Source organism: Ctenocephalides felis, unplaced genomic scaffold (genome assembly GCF_003426905.1).
Source record: "Ctenocephalides felis isolate EL2017-DRISC unplaced genomic scaffold, ASM342690v1 CF-g0.4_SCAFFOLD_01886, whole genome shotgun sequence".
Taxonomy (NCBI): domain Eukaryota; kingdom Metazoa; phylum Arthropoda; class Insecta; order Siphonaptera; family Pulicidae; genus Ctenocephalides; species Ctenocephalides felis.
In genome coordinates, this window is record NW_020538040.1 from 20,467,500 (window position 1) to 20,485,337 (window position 17,838).

A 17,838-nucleotide genomic window follows, 5' to 3' on the forward strand; every position below is an offset into this window, starting at 1 on the left:
AATTGTAACTTTTTTATATATTTATACAAATATATTTAAATAATAGTAAAGCTGAATTTATTCAATGTTTTGCAAGTTATTGCATTCCAAATTATGGTTATCATACTCTATTTGCCTTGATAATATAACTAAATATATAATACAATATATTTGTGGTATATCAATTGAGAAAATTGTAAAATTATATCATAATTTTCTTTTGCAAATTTGTAAATTTCTTTACTTTATTTTTATTAAATATTTCGGTGTTCCATGGCATAACGGTTAAGCGTACTGCCTTGTGTGAACAAAGACATGAGTTCGAACCCCCGCATTGGACAACTTGATATCATGCAGTAGTGATATCAATTTTCGTTTAAAATATAGATCAACAATAATATATATTAATTTTCAATCTATTTGAACCGTTTAGAATTAAAAATATCCCATTTAGGGGATCGACTGCGATGTGAAATGGCAATGGAAAATCTCTTACTTTATTTTTCCCTGAATCGGGGAAAATCGGGTTTAGCTCAAATCACGAACCTGCCCTAGGGCAATACTACCCTTTATGTTTTATTGAATAATTGTGATGACAAATTTAACGTCTTTAATAATTTAAGTTATTAGTACATGTTTATAATATTTATATTCAGTATTAATGGCTAAAAAAAATTAAACAAAAATTTTCACTTAAAATTTGTGATGTCTAGTACGTGAATTTTATTTCTCTATACATTTTATAGTGCTGATAACAAACAGATATTATTAAATGATGAACTAAATTACTCATTCATATACCTACTCTACAACATTTAAAAAAGATTTTATAAAAATATTATTATTATAGATCAATTCGTTATATTTATCACATATATGTAACTAGAACAATTTATGATTTTGTACAGAAGTTACAATTTCAATTAATGTTTATATTTTTTTTATCACATTTAACAACATATTAATCCTTATTTTTTTCCTTGCAGTGAATCAATCGCAAGTGCATCCAGAATGTATGAAATTTGGACCCTGAACTCTAACCTCAAATTTATAAAACTCAAAATAACGAACAATTTCGAAAAGAATTAAAACGATACCAATCAAAAACAAAACGAGAAAACAATATTATAAAATGATGGTGAGTAAAATTTTCAACCACTAGCACTGGTTTTATCAATAGAACAGTTTAGATTCGCCATTGAGCGAATCCAAAAGCTTCTGAAACTTTAAATCATTTGTAAATGATGAATATATTTATAAATTTGTATCATTTACAAATATACAACTGTATGAGAAATAGATAAACAATGTATGTTTTCAGAATAACTTATGAAAAATCTCTGAGAACACCTTTCAAAAAAATTAAGTATTAAAAAGCCATACGTTTATTTTTATTTGATACTAATTAAGTACAAATAAGTTAAATCTATGAGTTAAATGTACATAAGTTATAAAAGTCACAAAACAATTGAAATTATTATAATAGAAAGTAAAATGGATATGCTAATGATGTTTCAGAAAAGTTACTACATACATTGAGCAAAAATAAATTTTTAAATAACAATTAAACAGTTTTAGTAACAATTAAACTTAAAAAAAAAAATAAAGTACATTAAAACGTTAAACCAAGTGTAATGTTATCAAAATTTAAAAAGTTGACAATTATTTTCATAATTTTATGATTTTATAATTTAATTGTTCTATGCGAAATAATTGTTAAAAAATCGATAAGGGTTGAACACATTTATATTATCATTCATGCAACTCATAAATACACAAAAACATTCAAACTGAAAGTTGTAACAATATTATGCATATAAAATCTATATTTATAATCTTTTATAATATTCGAATAATTCATATAAAAATTTCAATTCATATAACAATTTCAAAGTGAATTTTTATTTTCAAAAATATAACTTATGCCTATTTCGACCCTGTACTAGTGGTCAAGCGAGTCCATTTTCATTCGGTTCTTATTAGCACGCTACCGGCTATAGATTTTCCAATTCAGCCTTAAGAAAACAGGGATTGAAAACTCATAATTTTAATTTAATTAAGGTTAATAAATCGAAAAAAAAATCCCAGAATTATATTGCTATCAAGGGATAACTACAATAATTCTCAAGTTATAATGCAACTTTATATATAAAGATTATTATTTTATTGAAGCTTTGATTTTGTTTATTTTCTTGGCTATACGTCAATTTAAGGTTTGAGCTTATGACCTCATTAAAAATATTATTCATCAAATTTAATTGCGAGCAATTTTTATTCTATTTATTTCATTAACTTATTGATTAATAATCAGAAAATTTTTATTTTTCATGAGATAATCCAATTCGCTTGATTCATATTTTGTTGATGTTTCAAATTACTTTGAATTGTTTGAATTTGGATTCTGTGTTTTTTCAATGCGTTTTGGTAATTACGTTGGTAATTATTTATTTGTAATTAAGAGTTAATTGAAAAATATTCTTTAACGTTCCGATAAACATTTTCGAGCTTTCTGAAGCTTTCAAAGTCTTTCAAAAGAAATCAATTGAGAACCGAGCTTATTAAGTTATGATAGGGATGAGTCAAGCCCTTTTATCTACGTATTTGCTAGTTAAGTGTTTTTTTTTTCTATTGATATTGAATGTCGAGAAGAATTCTAAAGATTTACTCTATTTTTAATCTCCATAGATGATTGGACAGGTTGTGTATAGTTAAATATCTAAATTTTAAATTTCTCAAAATATCTTTCGATTAGTTTGAGGGTGTATTCTAGTGTAGAGGCATGAATTTTAGATCGTTCTTAAATCCTTGCGAAAAAAAGCAATCAATCTTTTTACTAATATAATTTATTTATCAGTGTTACAAGCCTACAAAAAAAGTTCATAATTGCAGCCCTCCTAGTAATCCGAAATGAAAAAAGAAATTATTTATCTAGAATAATGTCGCAATGGCATACACTAGGATTAAGTTAAAAAAATTTTAAAATGGCGAATGTTTGAAAAAAAGTCCGTTTCATTACTTATCAGTTTCACAATTTTTCTAAAAGTAGTAAAAATTGAAATGTGGTAGTATATATGAGAGAAAAGTTTATAAAGAAGAATCTCTAAAAATTTCAAGGAAATCGGTGCAGTAAAACTCGAGATATCGTGGGCATCGTATTGAAAGAGACAGTTTTGAGAAAAACTCGTTTATTTTTGCAAAAGGAAGGAAACAGAAGAGGATTATCATGGACAAACAGCTGTATTTCCGAAAATAATTTAAATTTAAAAAAATTCTCTCGTACATATATTCTTAAACAGTTAAACTTTGTAGATATGAAACTCAAGAGAAATCGATTTATTTGAATTTCTACACTAGATACCCCCCTTAAAGGTTAACAAATTTTTTTTATAATAATTTCGAATATGAGTATGGTAAGCTGATATACTTCCAATGAAAATATAAAAGTTTTTTACAAGAAAAATGAAGTTTCTAAACTCTGAATCGTAGTATGTAATCGTAAGGAACGATCTTTTCTTTAGGCGCGTGAGCGATTTAAAGCGAGTTTTACCGAGTATAATACACTATGAAAACATATCAAACTTTGGCATAAATTAATTTATTTCAATATATTAGAAAAATTTAAAATTGATTTAAATCATATAAAAATCTTCTTCTTAATTGTTGTTTACTATATTTTTATTTCAATATAAATATAAACAGGTTAATCGCAACTATAAAATCAGAAAAGTTTTAACATGGGCCTTGAAAACTTTATTAGATAATTTAGTTAATAATGTATCAAAGAAATCAAAGAAATTAGTTTCTTTTGCGAAAATTCTTGGAAAACACTATTTTTTATGTCACAGATATATAACTGGCATAGCCCTGTATTGAATTATTTTTTCTCGACGAGCCAAGAAAATTTTATGTCAGTTTGTCAGCCATATATGTCTGACATGCCTTATGTACAATTTTTTAATACCAGACACATATGAATGATGCAGTGATTAACGTGTTGAACTCACTAATTCTTTCAATATATATCAATTCTAATTGAAATGATTTAAAAAATATATATTTCAATTTACCTATATTTTTAGATTTATTAATTAGAAGTTTTAATTGAAATATCGAAATAAAATGTGAGTTTATTTAATATAATACGAACTACTATGACGAATCATCATATAGCTGGTATGAATTGAGCGAATTTGAATCTGAAACTTTTGATCCAAATTACAAAAACGTTTATAAACCTTTAACTAGCGCAAAATTTCGTCTATTCATTTTATCATCTTCAAATTTAATAGATGAATTTTTAAAATCTTTGTCAAAAACTAGATGGTTGAGGCTTGGATTTGTAAATACTGTGTAAAGAATCTTCGAACAAAAAATCTAATGATAAAAAAAACAAGAAGTTTTTCTCCAAAGATTCTTGTCAAGATCATGTATTTTGGCAGATGTCCTCAAGATAGAACGTACTTACAATTAGTTCCGAAACGTATATATGTACAAAATATAGAAACTTATTATAAATAAAAATCTTTTTAAGAAACTTTTTGGAATTTTAATATCATTGTATTCTTTGTTCGAAGCTCTACACAATATCTTAATAATTGGTCAACTGTGACTTTGTTTAATATTTTTAATATTAGAAAGCCAATAGGTGATCGGAGAAATATTTGAAGCCCATAGACTAATTTAATGATCTTTTTAAAATGAGTCAATAATATTTTATCCAAATTTTAATTGTTTTATATTATGCAAAATATTTCCAAATTTCCATAAACGACCAGTTTTGTTTACATTTTCCAATCTAAACTCACACAATTTTCAAGTCACATTTCAATTTTTTTGATATTTCACCTAATAATTATGTGAGATGACGCATAAATCTAAATTCTATAGCATTGCCATGCTCACCAAAGTCAACCTGAAATAACATTTTCGTAGAAAGAATTGCAAATAACGTATTTTATTAATACCAAAAAGTTGGTTTAAACAAAATTCTTTGTTTTTATTTGCATATATAGACTTATAATTACTGATTTTTTATTCCCCTAATGTGAAACAAGAATTCGGTCCATAGAGGAAATTTCTAAATTGGGTTCACCTCCTCAAATTTGTTCATTTTGGGATCTAACTAGCATCCTAAATCTAACTCTCTGTTTATCTCAGGCTTATAATTGCTGATTTTTTGTTCCCCCAATTTATTTGGATGTGAAACAAAAATTTGGTCCATAGAGGTTCAAGAAAATTTCCAAGTAGTTTCCATCACTTACACCTCAAATTTGTTCAATTTCCAATCCAACTTCCATCCCAACTCCAACTATCTATTTCCTCCTAATTCGGCCCTGTGCGCGTATCTGCTCCGCACGTGTAGCTTACCATCAACTTCTTGCGCAGGTGTCAACAGCGCAGACATCAGTGCAGTCCCGAGCCCCGAGCCGGCAGCAAGACAACCCACCGCCATCGAGTTCAGCAGCAGCCGAGGACAACGGAGGCGCTGTCACCGCCAACAATTCGGCGGTCAGCGGCAACGGGCCGGCCGATTCTGCCGCCGGTCTCCAACCTGACAGCTTAGAGGATCAGCCCAGGGGAGAAGTGACAGCTGAAAACACGGACTCGGAGGACGACGACACAGAGGAAGTAAGTGTAAATTGATAAAGATAAGATAATTAGATGAATTGTTCCATATCCTGAACTTGGTTTTGTTAGTGGATACTTTTTTCTAAAGTGCCCGATAAATATTTTGATGCATGCTCTGATTTCTAGTATATTCAATCTTGACACAAAGTGTAAAAAGTTGTTCTCAAAATCTAAAATTTTGTACCTAATCTTGATAATTAACAATTTTGTCTTTCCATCATTATCTTATTGCTTCTTTAAAATATCATTTCGGATATAAAAATATTGAATCCTGCATCTAGTTCTTCAAAATTCAAAAATGACCAATATATATTTTGGAACTTGACCCCATTTCTCAGATATACAATCTTGACACCAAGTGCGGAAAGTAAATTTCTCGCCTGATCCTGATAATTTTTTCATCATCATCATATCGCTTCTATAAAATATACTTTTTAAATAATAAAATACTGGATACTGTATCCATTTTTTTCAAAACTTTGAATTTTGAAAGATGACCCCATTTCTCAGATATGCAATATTGATAAAAAGTGCCTTAAGTCGTTTCTAAAAATTTCAAATTCTTCACGTTATCCTGATAACAATTTCTTCTTCCCATAATCATCTCACTGCTAACATAAAAATATTGGATCCTGTATCAAGTTTATCAAAACTTAAGTGTCCAATATACTTTATATGTTTTGCTCATTTTCCAGATGTGCAACTTTGACATAAAATTCACAAAGTAGTCTGTCAAAAATTCTAAATTTCTTTCTCTCATCCTGATAATTAACAATTTCTTCTTCCCATCATCATCTAATCTTATTACTTCTTTAAAATATCATTGTTGAATATCAAATATTAAATTCTGTATCCTGTTTTTCAAAATTCAATATCATATATTCTGGTACATGCCCCCATTTTCCAGATATGCAATCTTGATACAAAGTGCGCAGAGTTGTTTCTAAAAATCTCAATGTTTTCACCTGATCCCGACAATTATGTAACAATTTCTTTTTTCGAACATTATCTAATTGCTTCTTTAAAATATCCTTTTGAATATAAAAATTTTGGATTCTGTATCTAAGTTTTTCAAAATTTTAATGTGTGCATTATATATTTTGGTACATGCCCCCATTTCTCACACAAGCAATATTGCGCAAACTTGTTTCTATAATCCTAAATTTCTTCACATGATTTTCATAAACTATTTTTAACTTCCCGTAGGGTAAGTTATAGTAATCGCAAAAAAATCGAAAATGAAAATTTTTGCATTTCTCGACGTTTCAAAGGTTTCTGAATATTTTGGCATACCTTAGAAAAAATGGATGTATGTGTGTGTGTGTGTGTGTGTGTGTGTGTGTGTGTGTGTGTGTGCGTGTGTGTATTTATGTGCGGATACAAATTTTCGTCGACGATTTCGGGAACACGGATCAACCGATTTGAATAATTCAAAAAACATTCGATTCGTATTGATAAGGAGACGTGCTGATTAGTTTTTGGCGGAGTCAGGTCTAGCCGTTCCGAAGATACGGGGCAAAAAGTGCCGAAAACGGTAACTCAGTTTTTAAGAGAACGGAGCGTCCGATTTTAATAGTTCAAAAAACATTTTACTTATATTGACAAGGTGAAAAATCGATCAAATTTTCATAAAGGCAGGTCTAGCGGTTTCGGAGATCTAATGAAAAAAGTAAAAAAAAAATGCCATTTGACGGTCAAAAATGATCATTAGACATATGCACATCAAATTATCAGATATTTTATAGAGATTTTAACAATAAGTATAATTTTGGTTTACATTCCTATGGGTTCCGTACCAATGTTTACGCGTTAGACGTCGACGCGGAGCTTACGCGGTTTGATATTTCGTCTTTATGCAGTTAAAGCAGTACGATTGCTTTGAAAAAAAGTTTAGATCTTTCAAAATATGTCAAAATAAAGAAAACATTTTTTTTTTTCAAAAAAAAAAATTAAAAAAAAAAAATTAAAAAAATTTTTTTTTCAAAAAAAAGTAATTTTTTGTCTAATTGTTTGTCAAAAATCTTATTTTTTCGAAGTAAATTTTTTTCAAAAATGTTAATCGTTTTTAAAAAAATAATTTTTGGTACGGGAAGTTCCAGCAATTTGCCTTAAGGCACGATGCCTTAAGACAGAATTCCACTTACAGCTAGTTTCGTCTCATCATTATGTTATTGCTGCTTTAAAATATCCTTTTTTGAATATCAGTATTCCATCATGCATCCAGGATTTTAAAATTCAAAAGTGCCAAAAATGTGTGTTGTTCTATGCCCTCATATCTCAGATGAGCGCAAAGTCATTTCTAAAAATCTTTCATTTTTCACTTGATCCTGACAAGTATTCATTGTTTCTTCTGATTATCATCTTATTGCTTCTTCAAAATATCGTTTCTGAATACTATATTCAGTTTTCCAAAATTTAAAAGTGCCCAATATATAATATATTCTGGTGCATGCCCTCATTTCTTAAATATGCAATCTTGATACCAAGCGAGGAAAGTCGATTAAAAACATCTAAATTTCATTAAATCACCTTATCTTAATAATTAACAATTTCTTCTTCTCATCATCATCTCATTGCTACTTTAAAATTTCCTTTTGGAATATCAAAATATCGAATCAAAGTTTTTCAAAATTTAAAAGTGCCCAATATATCCTTTTCCACTTTTCTTCTCATTTCATTATTTCCTAAAAAATTCCTATTTGAATATCAAAATATTTAATCAAAGTTTTTCAAAATTTAAAAGTGCCTAATATATTTTGTTCCATACCCTCATTTTTCAGATAAGCAATCTTGGCAAAAAGTAGAAAAGCGAAGAAGTTTCTAAATACCTAAATTTCATCACTTTTTCGATAATTAACAATTATCTTCTTCTCATCATCATCTCATCTCATTGTTTTCTTAAAATTTCCTTTTTGAATGTCAAAATATTGGACCCTGTATCCAGATTTTTGAAACCAAGTCATTTATTGTTATGCTTTTCCTTCGGATTCCAAGTTTCCAAACAAATAAGACTGTTTTTGGCAAATGTAAGATATGGAATAGATTATTCATTCCACCTATACCAAAAATTTTATAATAATGATTTATAGACTGTTTGTTGCTCAAAAATTTCTACTTCTATGCTTATCCAAATATCGTACACAATAATTTCTGGAACGATATTTAAAACCACTCAAGGCTTGTACATTGTGATAAATCAATGAATTTATTGGCTTATTTAAGTAGAAAGAAGACATAAAAATATTTAGTGTTATTTTCAAATGTTTCTATTCTTTAATTTTAGGTCGCTGCTGGTAGGGGCGGATGGGGCGCTACTGCTATGGGTGCGCAGTCAAGGGCGGCGAGTCCCCCCGCAGGCAGCGAGACTTCTTCGATAGGACCACCCATGCCGCAACGGTACCCTCAAGCGAACACGGTAAATATCAGAAACCAAATTTTTAGTAAATGACTGACATGATTTCGAATTTTTTTGGAGAGCTTTTGAAAATGACAACAAAAAAACAATGTACTAAAGGATCATTGCTTCTAAAATTTGACAATACCTTCTAATATATTCAATAAAAAGGAATTGATTTAAATATATTCTAAACTTTTGTGCCTTTATTGCGGATCCTAAAATTAACACGCTGTCAACTTCAATCATTTTGGCAATTCTATCCCTACACTGGTCGGAGTGATTGATCGTTTCATCAGTCTCCAAACTTTCTAGTTAGCTATTATTGAACAACATATTTCAACATTTTTTAGCTCATAAATACACCAAATTAATATTGCAACTTCATTGCAAAGTGTTTTATTGTGATATAACATCACTGATATTTTAAATACTGACTTATTGATTTTGCAACCATTGATATGACCAATTATGGTTTCTGACCAACGTGCAAATATATAACTCTTGTAATTTGATAGTCCAGTTCTTAGAGAGAATAGCCACTATATTGGCCAACTAACCTGAAAATTTTTGAATATATATTTCTTGCTAAAAATAGAGCTGAATTCTGTATACAAATAATTTACAAATATGTAAAAACAGTAGCTTCTGAAAAATCTAAATCCATTGCTCGAATCATTTTGACTTTTGAGGATAAGTGCCAAGTAAACAAACGTTTACGATTGGGATACTTTTTTTGATTTTGTATTTGTTTTTATGTATGTATCTTAATGCATTAATTCTGCCAAAAAAATATATAAAATTCTTTCTATTTCTATTCCAGCACAATCTTGACAGCGGTACGGGTAGCAGATATGCAAATCTATCATACTGGAAGGCGAGAAGAGTTCTCTTCTACAGAAATGGTGATCCGTATTTTCCAGGCGTAGAATTTAGGTTTAAACCAGGTCGAGATATTGCAACGTTAGAATCACTTCTCGATAAATTGTCTTTGAGAATGGATTTACCAAGGTGAGGAAATCAATTCGGACCAGAATATGAATAGATCGAGAAATACATAGAAATGTATTAGGATAAGGAAGAGAATACATCGAATAGCTTAGAATAATTTAAGATATCTAAAGCAGGAGATATCTAAATTCTGTATTTAGATACTATCCTTAGATAATTTAAAAAATCAGAGTTTAAAATTAAAATGCTTAAATAGAAAATAGTCATCAGCAACTGGTACAATCCAATGCACCCTAGGGGAAGAAAATTTAGAAAAAATAAATCATTCTAGGAGTCGAAAATATATTCTTTAGCGAATGATATGCGCAGAATTCGGAATCTAGTTCAATAAGACCCGCATTATTCTACTATTACTGCAATAAATATAAAAATTGAGAATTTTGCTAATGAAATATAATTCATTCAATCAGTCAATTGACAAATCTGTATTGTTGTAACAAAAAACTAAAATTAATGATTGTCTCCAAACCAGCTTCATCATATTTTCATTCAGTATGTTGTTGTCATGCAAAAGCTTCAGTATTCAAATTCGAATTTATTCCTAGGTTTCCGTAATGTAGAAAAAGCGGCGATGGTTAATCTATCGTCTTTCCATCATTTTGGATATAAAAATATTGGATCCTGCATCTAGTTTTTCAAAATTCAAAAGTGACCAATATATATTTTGGTACTTGTCCCCATTTTCCAGATATGCAATCTTGACACCAAGTGCGCAAAGTAAATTTGTTCACCTGATCCTGATGATTTTTGTCCCATCTTCAGTATTCAAATTCGCATTTCATCTTAGGTTTTCGTAAAGTAGAGAAAACTGCAATAGTCAATCCACAATATGGGACAAAAATAATTCTAATTAGAAATACAATAAGAAAGTTTTTACAGCGATAGCAGTTCTCGTTAATTAATTTTATGATATAAATCATTCCTTAGAATCTAATTTATTAATGTTTTGAATTCTTTTATATTTTCCAGGGGCGCCCGATATGTTTTTTCAATGGACGGAGACAGAAAGTACAGCTTGGACGAGTTGGAAGACGGCGCTTCTTATGTTTGTTCTTCATACAAAACTTTTAAGGTAGGATAATTTAAATTTACAAATGCATATATTTAATTTTGCTAATATTTTTTCGAATATCTCCATACACTTTAATATATGATATCGAATTAGATATACATTGACGTACAGTGAAATATTCGGTGTAAGTTTAGAGGCAAATAGCGTATTTCTATGAACCACATTATCTTTTATTTAATTCACATTTCAATTATGTACCTATATATAAATAAATAGAAATATTTATTTTGGTTCAGACGTTTCGAGACCACATGTGTATCATTCAGCTCAAAAATTGCAATATTTAGTACAAAAATACAGATTTATAAGTGAACAAAGTCGAACAAAAAACCTCAATATATATATTTAAAATCTAATTCTATCATGAACTCTTTCAAAGATGAATATTTTTGTGGTATAACAAAACTCGAGTCTGTATAAATACAGAATGCTAAATTTGTGTATTTTAGGAAAATTTACCTAAAATCTTTCAATTTTAAACGTGTAAAAAATTATACAGAAAATTTCGAATGAATATATTTTTATATTTTTTTAAACTCACTATTTGTTCGTAATGGTTCAGATGGATGCTAGATTTTATTATAAGTTCAAAGTCCTTGATATTCATTTAAAATTTATTTAAATGATCTTATATTCAAAAAAATCTTTTCAAATCGATACCATTACTTAACAAATTTTTATATAAAATGAACATAACTAATACTAGAAAATATTTCATTTGAACTAAATCGTAAAATACCACAATCTAATAAAAAAAAATTCTACAGTACATTTTTTGTCCCCATTAAGTTAAAAGATATATATTATCATTTGACAATAGTGTTATCTAGCGTTTGTGCCACAATCCTTGATTTGAACTATTAAGAAACACCATGTAGTATATAAGAAATCGATAATTTTAAATCCCAACATTTTGTGTATATATTTTTATAAAATTTCATATATTTCTATAAAGCTGCACCATTTGCGGAAATAAATTGTATTAATTGTAAGACTGAATTTTTTTCACCATATAATTTACAACTGTCTTTAGTCGACATTTAGTAAATTCAAGGACAATATAGTTAAATCGCATATGACAAATGAATGAAAATAGCAGTGTTACTTCTTCTCCAAATGTAAGACTGAATATATTTAAATATAAGAAGATTCATGTATTTTGTTATAGAATATGAGTATAAAAAATCCTAATTATAATAATTTTTCTGATTTGTGCGGAACTCTCATATAGGACCGACGTGAACTCGTATTTTCCCAAATCTTTAGTATTTTTCTTGTGCTTTTGCATCTCACAATTCTGAATCGAGCTAAACGAGGTTAGATTTGCATAAAAACAATTGTGCTATATATCTGACTTCTTGCCCCAGAACGCGTGTCTATAGATTTCTAGAACTAGATTTCAAATCGCAATGCGCTGATGTGATAGTCTTAACTAATGGAAAATGTCCAAAAATAATGAAAATTTGTATTACTTTCTACTAATTATTTTCAATTTCCTCGGAAAAAATTTGAGCAATTTTTTTTTTCAATTCGAAAAGATATATTTCACTATTTAAAATTGGTACTTAAATTTGAATTACATTATATATGAATTTATTACTCAAGGGTATTATACTCTAACAATGTTTATGAATATTGTTATACATTTTATATTAGTAGAATTAAGAAATGCTTTTATTGTTTTTTTTTTACACTGGTAGGACCTTGTTCCTAAATTACAAATATTTTTTTTTAAAGCTCTACATTTTACAATAATAATCGATAACTATAAATTTACTTATAATTTTACTTTTACTTTTACCTATACATTTGTTAAAAGTATGGTTGCACATATGTTTGTAATAAAAAATCAAATTTATAAAATTGTTTTACATACGTAAAGATTCATAGATAATACAGTAAAAATTGGTACCAAAGCTTTGTACAAAAAAAAGAGTTATAATTTCATTAGCAATTCTAATTATTAAAATTTCAGATATCTATTAGTAAATGAGTCAAAAAATTATTTTCTTTGATTTTAGATTTTCAAAATATAATTCTATGATATACAAATAAAATACTGATTGTGAGTTTATCTAAAATATTGTTCTGAACAATAAAATCTACTATAAATATTTTAAATGTATAAACATTCAAAAGCTAAAAGTTCCGATTAAAAAAAATTAGAATGATTTTTTAAATAACATACATAAATAAAACCAAGAGCTCTAAATATACAAAATCAAAAAAAAAAGCATGCCTTAAATCGAAAAAATCTGCAAATCGTGAACGACAAAACTAAATATCATCCAAAACAGAAAATAAAAAAAACTAATTATTGTTAATTTTGATTTTTAATAATACTAAGTTATAAATCACATGTATAAAAAAATCTAAATTTTATAAGATAGTAATTATCTTAAATATAAAAAAATTCAAAACTGTTTCCGAATTGAATTCATTTATACTATAGTTCCAAATTAAAAGTACCTACGAAGAAATTCATATCTTATGTTTTTCTCTTTAATTATAAATTATCTGCATTTGTTAATTAATTATTTTCTTTTGATAGGTTGAAATGTCTACAAAATGCTAAATTTAGTAAAGGAATTAAACAGATTTGAATAATATTTGTATGTGCTGTGTTAATTCAGAACACATTCATTTTTCTAAAGGTTGCCAAAATATTGAGAAACGTAAGATATGCAAAAATTTCGTTTTTGATTTTTGAGCGATTACTATAACTTATCCTACGGGAAATTAATAAGTTACCATTTATTATAACATATTTATTTTGTTATAAATATGTTTAAGTTTTGCGGAAGCACCGATGGTTTTATGAAAAAAAAAAACTGAGAGGGGTCTAAGTAAAACTATGATTTTTCAATTATAGTTGTGCAAGATTTTCATCATTTTTTTCTTACATTATGTAAAGCTGTAATAACATTATGCGAATATAATCCTGACGGGTTTCGTTCTAGTTTTCCGCCATTAAAATGTTATTCGTGTAAGTACATAATGCAATATTTTATAAAAGAAAATCCTAATTTCTTTCGTCCATTTAGGGCAGCCATAATTTGATCGGATGTCGAACATTATATTACATCACGGGGCGCTCCCTGTGGTGTGCCCTCCTTATTCCTCGAATATTTAATGATGATTTTAATCTATTTTGTGCATCAGAACATATAATGCAAATTCTGCACTACACGGAATAACATATGGTTTTATTTACACACGTGGATGGAGTCGTAAAAAATAATACGATAATAATATGATTATTTTAATAGTTGTAACGGTTTTATTATTAAAATGAGAAACACACAATTATAAAACTATTAACTTTATTAAAATTGTTCGTGGGTTCAAAGAAATGCGATAAAATAATACAGACACTTGATTAAACTTAGAAAATGCGCGTTGGATGGTGAATCAATTCGACTCAGTGAGAGCAAAATAGATTCGGGCGTCAGGTTGTTAAGAACTCAGTGAGAATTCTTTAACAACAACTTTACCGGACCGTTTGTAACTCCAATACTAGATTGAAGTCCCAAGTGATGGTCAGGGTTGAGAAACAACTAGTTAACAATTTCAGTGAGAAATATCATAACCATAAAGCTTTTAGCCGCGGGCGAACTAAACACTTCTGACAATTTTTCTGATTCTGCTAGGCTTTTTATACGATTCTTTCTTCTCCTACTCCCGTAGTGGGGTTGAATTTTGGTGAGGGTGGTGGTTCCTTCGTGTCCGTCCGAGAGCTCCTTCGCATCGTTTCGGGGTTCTTCGTCGGTTCATCTCGCCAAAATCTTCGGGGATGAGATGGTCATTGGTCTATGATGAACTCATCTCGCTTGAGGTCATCGATAATTGGCTATGACAAATTTCTCCTTCGGTGTCGTGGAATGTGTACATATGATTATCTTTCTCACACCCTCGCTTGAGTCACAGGTAGTGTTAGAACGATAGTATCGATACTGAGTAAGTATCGATACTTTGATTTCGATAATGAGTACTTTTGGAATCGATACTTTGGGTCGATTCTTTTGGCGGTATCGATACTTTGCGCCGATTCTACTCAAAAAGTATCGGCTATATTTTTTGACCCCATCAAAAGTTCGACCGCATTTTATGAACACTACTCATTCTTTTTTGTCGTGGCGGCACCGCTCTTCATAGATAACGAACGAAAGAAGCGATAAGTCGAGTGCGATATGGTTTTTGTTAAAGAAAATGTTTATGAATGCCCCTAGTTCGAAGCCAATGATTAACAATAAATAAAAGAATTAAAGTTTAAGATTACGTACGTCGATAATATAATTTCTGTTACCTCCGAGAACATATGTTTATCAACGATAATAAATTTTGTATGTTATATGCAAAAACCTTGTTATCTGCGAAATTGTCACGCAACCAACTTTGGTTAAATAATTTATTAAGACATTCGATTTCCGATTCTAATTTTTAAAGCCGATACTTTTTTTCTAAAATAAATACTACTTCATAATCACTAAGTATTTCCATTAAAATTATTATAATTCCGATTTTAATATTTAAAGCCGATACTTGTTTTTTCTAAAATAAATACTATTTTATAATCGCTAAGTATTTCCATTAAAATTATTATAATTCCGATTCTAATATTTAAAGCCGATACTTGTTTTTTCTAAAATAATAAATTCTTTTTGATATAAATTAGCCGACATTATAATTATAAATGAATACTTTCGTCACAAAACAATGCTTTTTTTAATTAATGAGTATTTTTCTTTGTGATATAAATTAGCCGATACTAAATTCATAAATGAATACTTTTGTCACAAAACAATACTTTTTTTTAATTAATGAGTATTTTTCTTTGTGATATAAATTAGCCGATACTAAATTCATAAATGAATACTTTTGTCACAAATAATACTTTTTTTAAACTAATGAGTATTTTTCTATGTGATATAAATTAGCCGATACTGAATTCACAAATGAATACTTTTGTCACAAAACAATACTTTTTTTTTAATTAATGAGTATTTTTCTTTGTGATATAAATTAGCCGATACTAAATTCATAAATGAATACTTTTGTCACAAAACAATACTATTTTTTAATTAATGAGTATTTTTCTTTGAGATATAAATTCGCCGATACTAAATTCATAAATGAATACTTTCGTCACAAAACGATACTATTTTTTAATTAATGAGCATTTTTCTTTTTAGTATCAAAAAATTATTGTTTTAAACTTCTCAAAATATTGAAAATAATGCTGATTTAACAGCATCAAATACAGGCAATAGAATTTATCATAATATTGTAATTCGATCTGTGGTGAGTTTTAAATCTTTCTGCACTTATGTTTGATTTTGATGAAAAGTACTCGATACTGAGTAGTATCGATACTTTTGCCACGATACTTTTTTGAAATCGATACTCTGCCTCGATTCTTTTTTCAGTACTCGGTATCGATACTTTGCCTCGATACTTCTAACACTAGTCACAGGGCAAAGTTGCATGTATCATCGTCTTAATCTTTTATCTTCCTTTAACTTATCCTGACTCGTATGATTAAGGCATCTTATCGCTTGCTTACACGGATGACGCAGATTGCATAAGTTCTTCATCCCTTTCTGTCCGTACGCCTGAGGTCTAACGGTATCGTGAGTATTTGTAGTAGAATCTTCTATCCTTGTTGTACCTGCGCTATTGTGTATGCTGCATCTTGCTTCCGCGTAGGACCCTTTGCTTATAGCTGTGTAAAACTTTCTCTTTGGTGACGTCACGCGTATTCTCGTGCGTTGTTGTCAAAATATTTACGTACAGCGTATTTTGTAAATATATTACGAATGTTTGTTAAAATAATAATTGTTGCATGACTAATATTAATTAAATATAGAATGTTACATAGTTCGGTTAATACACTATCGAACCAAAAATTCGATATGTCTAACATGTAGATGTGCAGATAATATTTAAATTCCATTAATTTCCCGTAGGGCAAGTTATACCTAGTATTCGCAAAAAAATCGCAAATGAAAATTCTTATATATGTTTACGTTTCAGAGGTTTTTGAACATTTTGGCATACCTTAGAAAAAATTTATGTATGTGTGTGTGTGTTCGGATACAAATTTTCTTCGACGATTTCGGGAACACGGTTTAACCGATGTGAATAATTTGAAAAACATTCGTCTCCCATTGATAAGTAAACGTGCAGTTTTTAGACAAGGCAGGTCTAGCCATTTAGAAGATAAGGGACAAAAAGTGCCTAAAATGGTAATTCAGTTTTCAAGAGAACGGAGTATCCAATTTCAATAATTCAGTAAACATTTTACTTGTATTGACAAAATGAAGAACTGATTAAATTTTTGGGAAGGCAGGTCTAGCGGTTTCGGAGATCGAGTACAAAAATGCCATTTGGAGGTCAAAAATGATCATTAGACATATGCACATCAAATTATCAAATATTTTATAGAGATTTTAATAATAAGTATAAATTCTGTTTACATTTCTATGGGTTCCGTAACATTGTTCATCTGTTAGACAGCGACGCGGCGCTTACGCGCTTTGATATTTCGTCTTTACGTAGCGCAGCGCGATTGCTTTGAAAAAAAAGTTCGAAGTTTTCAGCATATTTTAAAGTGTTGATCATAACCGTCATAAAAAAATTTGAAAAATAATCTCACGTACTATGAAAATTATGAGCTTTTAAGGTTTTTATTGTTTTATTCGAATTTTTGTAGTATGATACTGCTAAGTATTTGACCATTTTACAATACTGATTA

The 17,838-nt window shown here is 28.8% G+C and overlaps 1 protein-coding gene across 1 annotated transcript in view; it reads left to right on the plus strand.

Moving 5' to 3' along the window:
• Positions 1-17,838, plus strand: part of LOC113374749 (echinoderm microtubule-associated protein-like CG42247) — a 94,166-nt gene that overhangs the window by 24,737 nt on the left and 51,591 nt on the right. The window contains exons 2-5 of the mRNA XM_026614721.1: positions 5,365-5,607; positions 8,891-9,022; positions 9,825-10,012; positions 10,982-11,084. Of these exons, the coding sequence (XP_026470506.1) occupies positions 5,365-5,607; positions 8,891-9,022; positions 9,825-10,012; positions 10,982-11,084 (666 nt within the window). The remainder of the gene's footprint in view (positions 1-5,364; positions 5,608-8,890; positions 9,023-9,824; positions 10,013-10,981; positions 11,085-17,838) is intronic.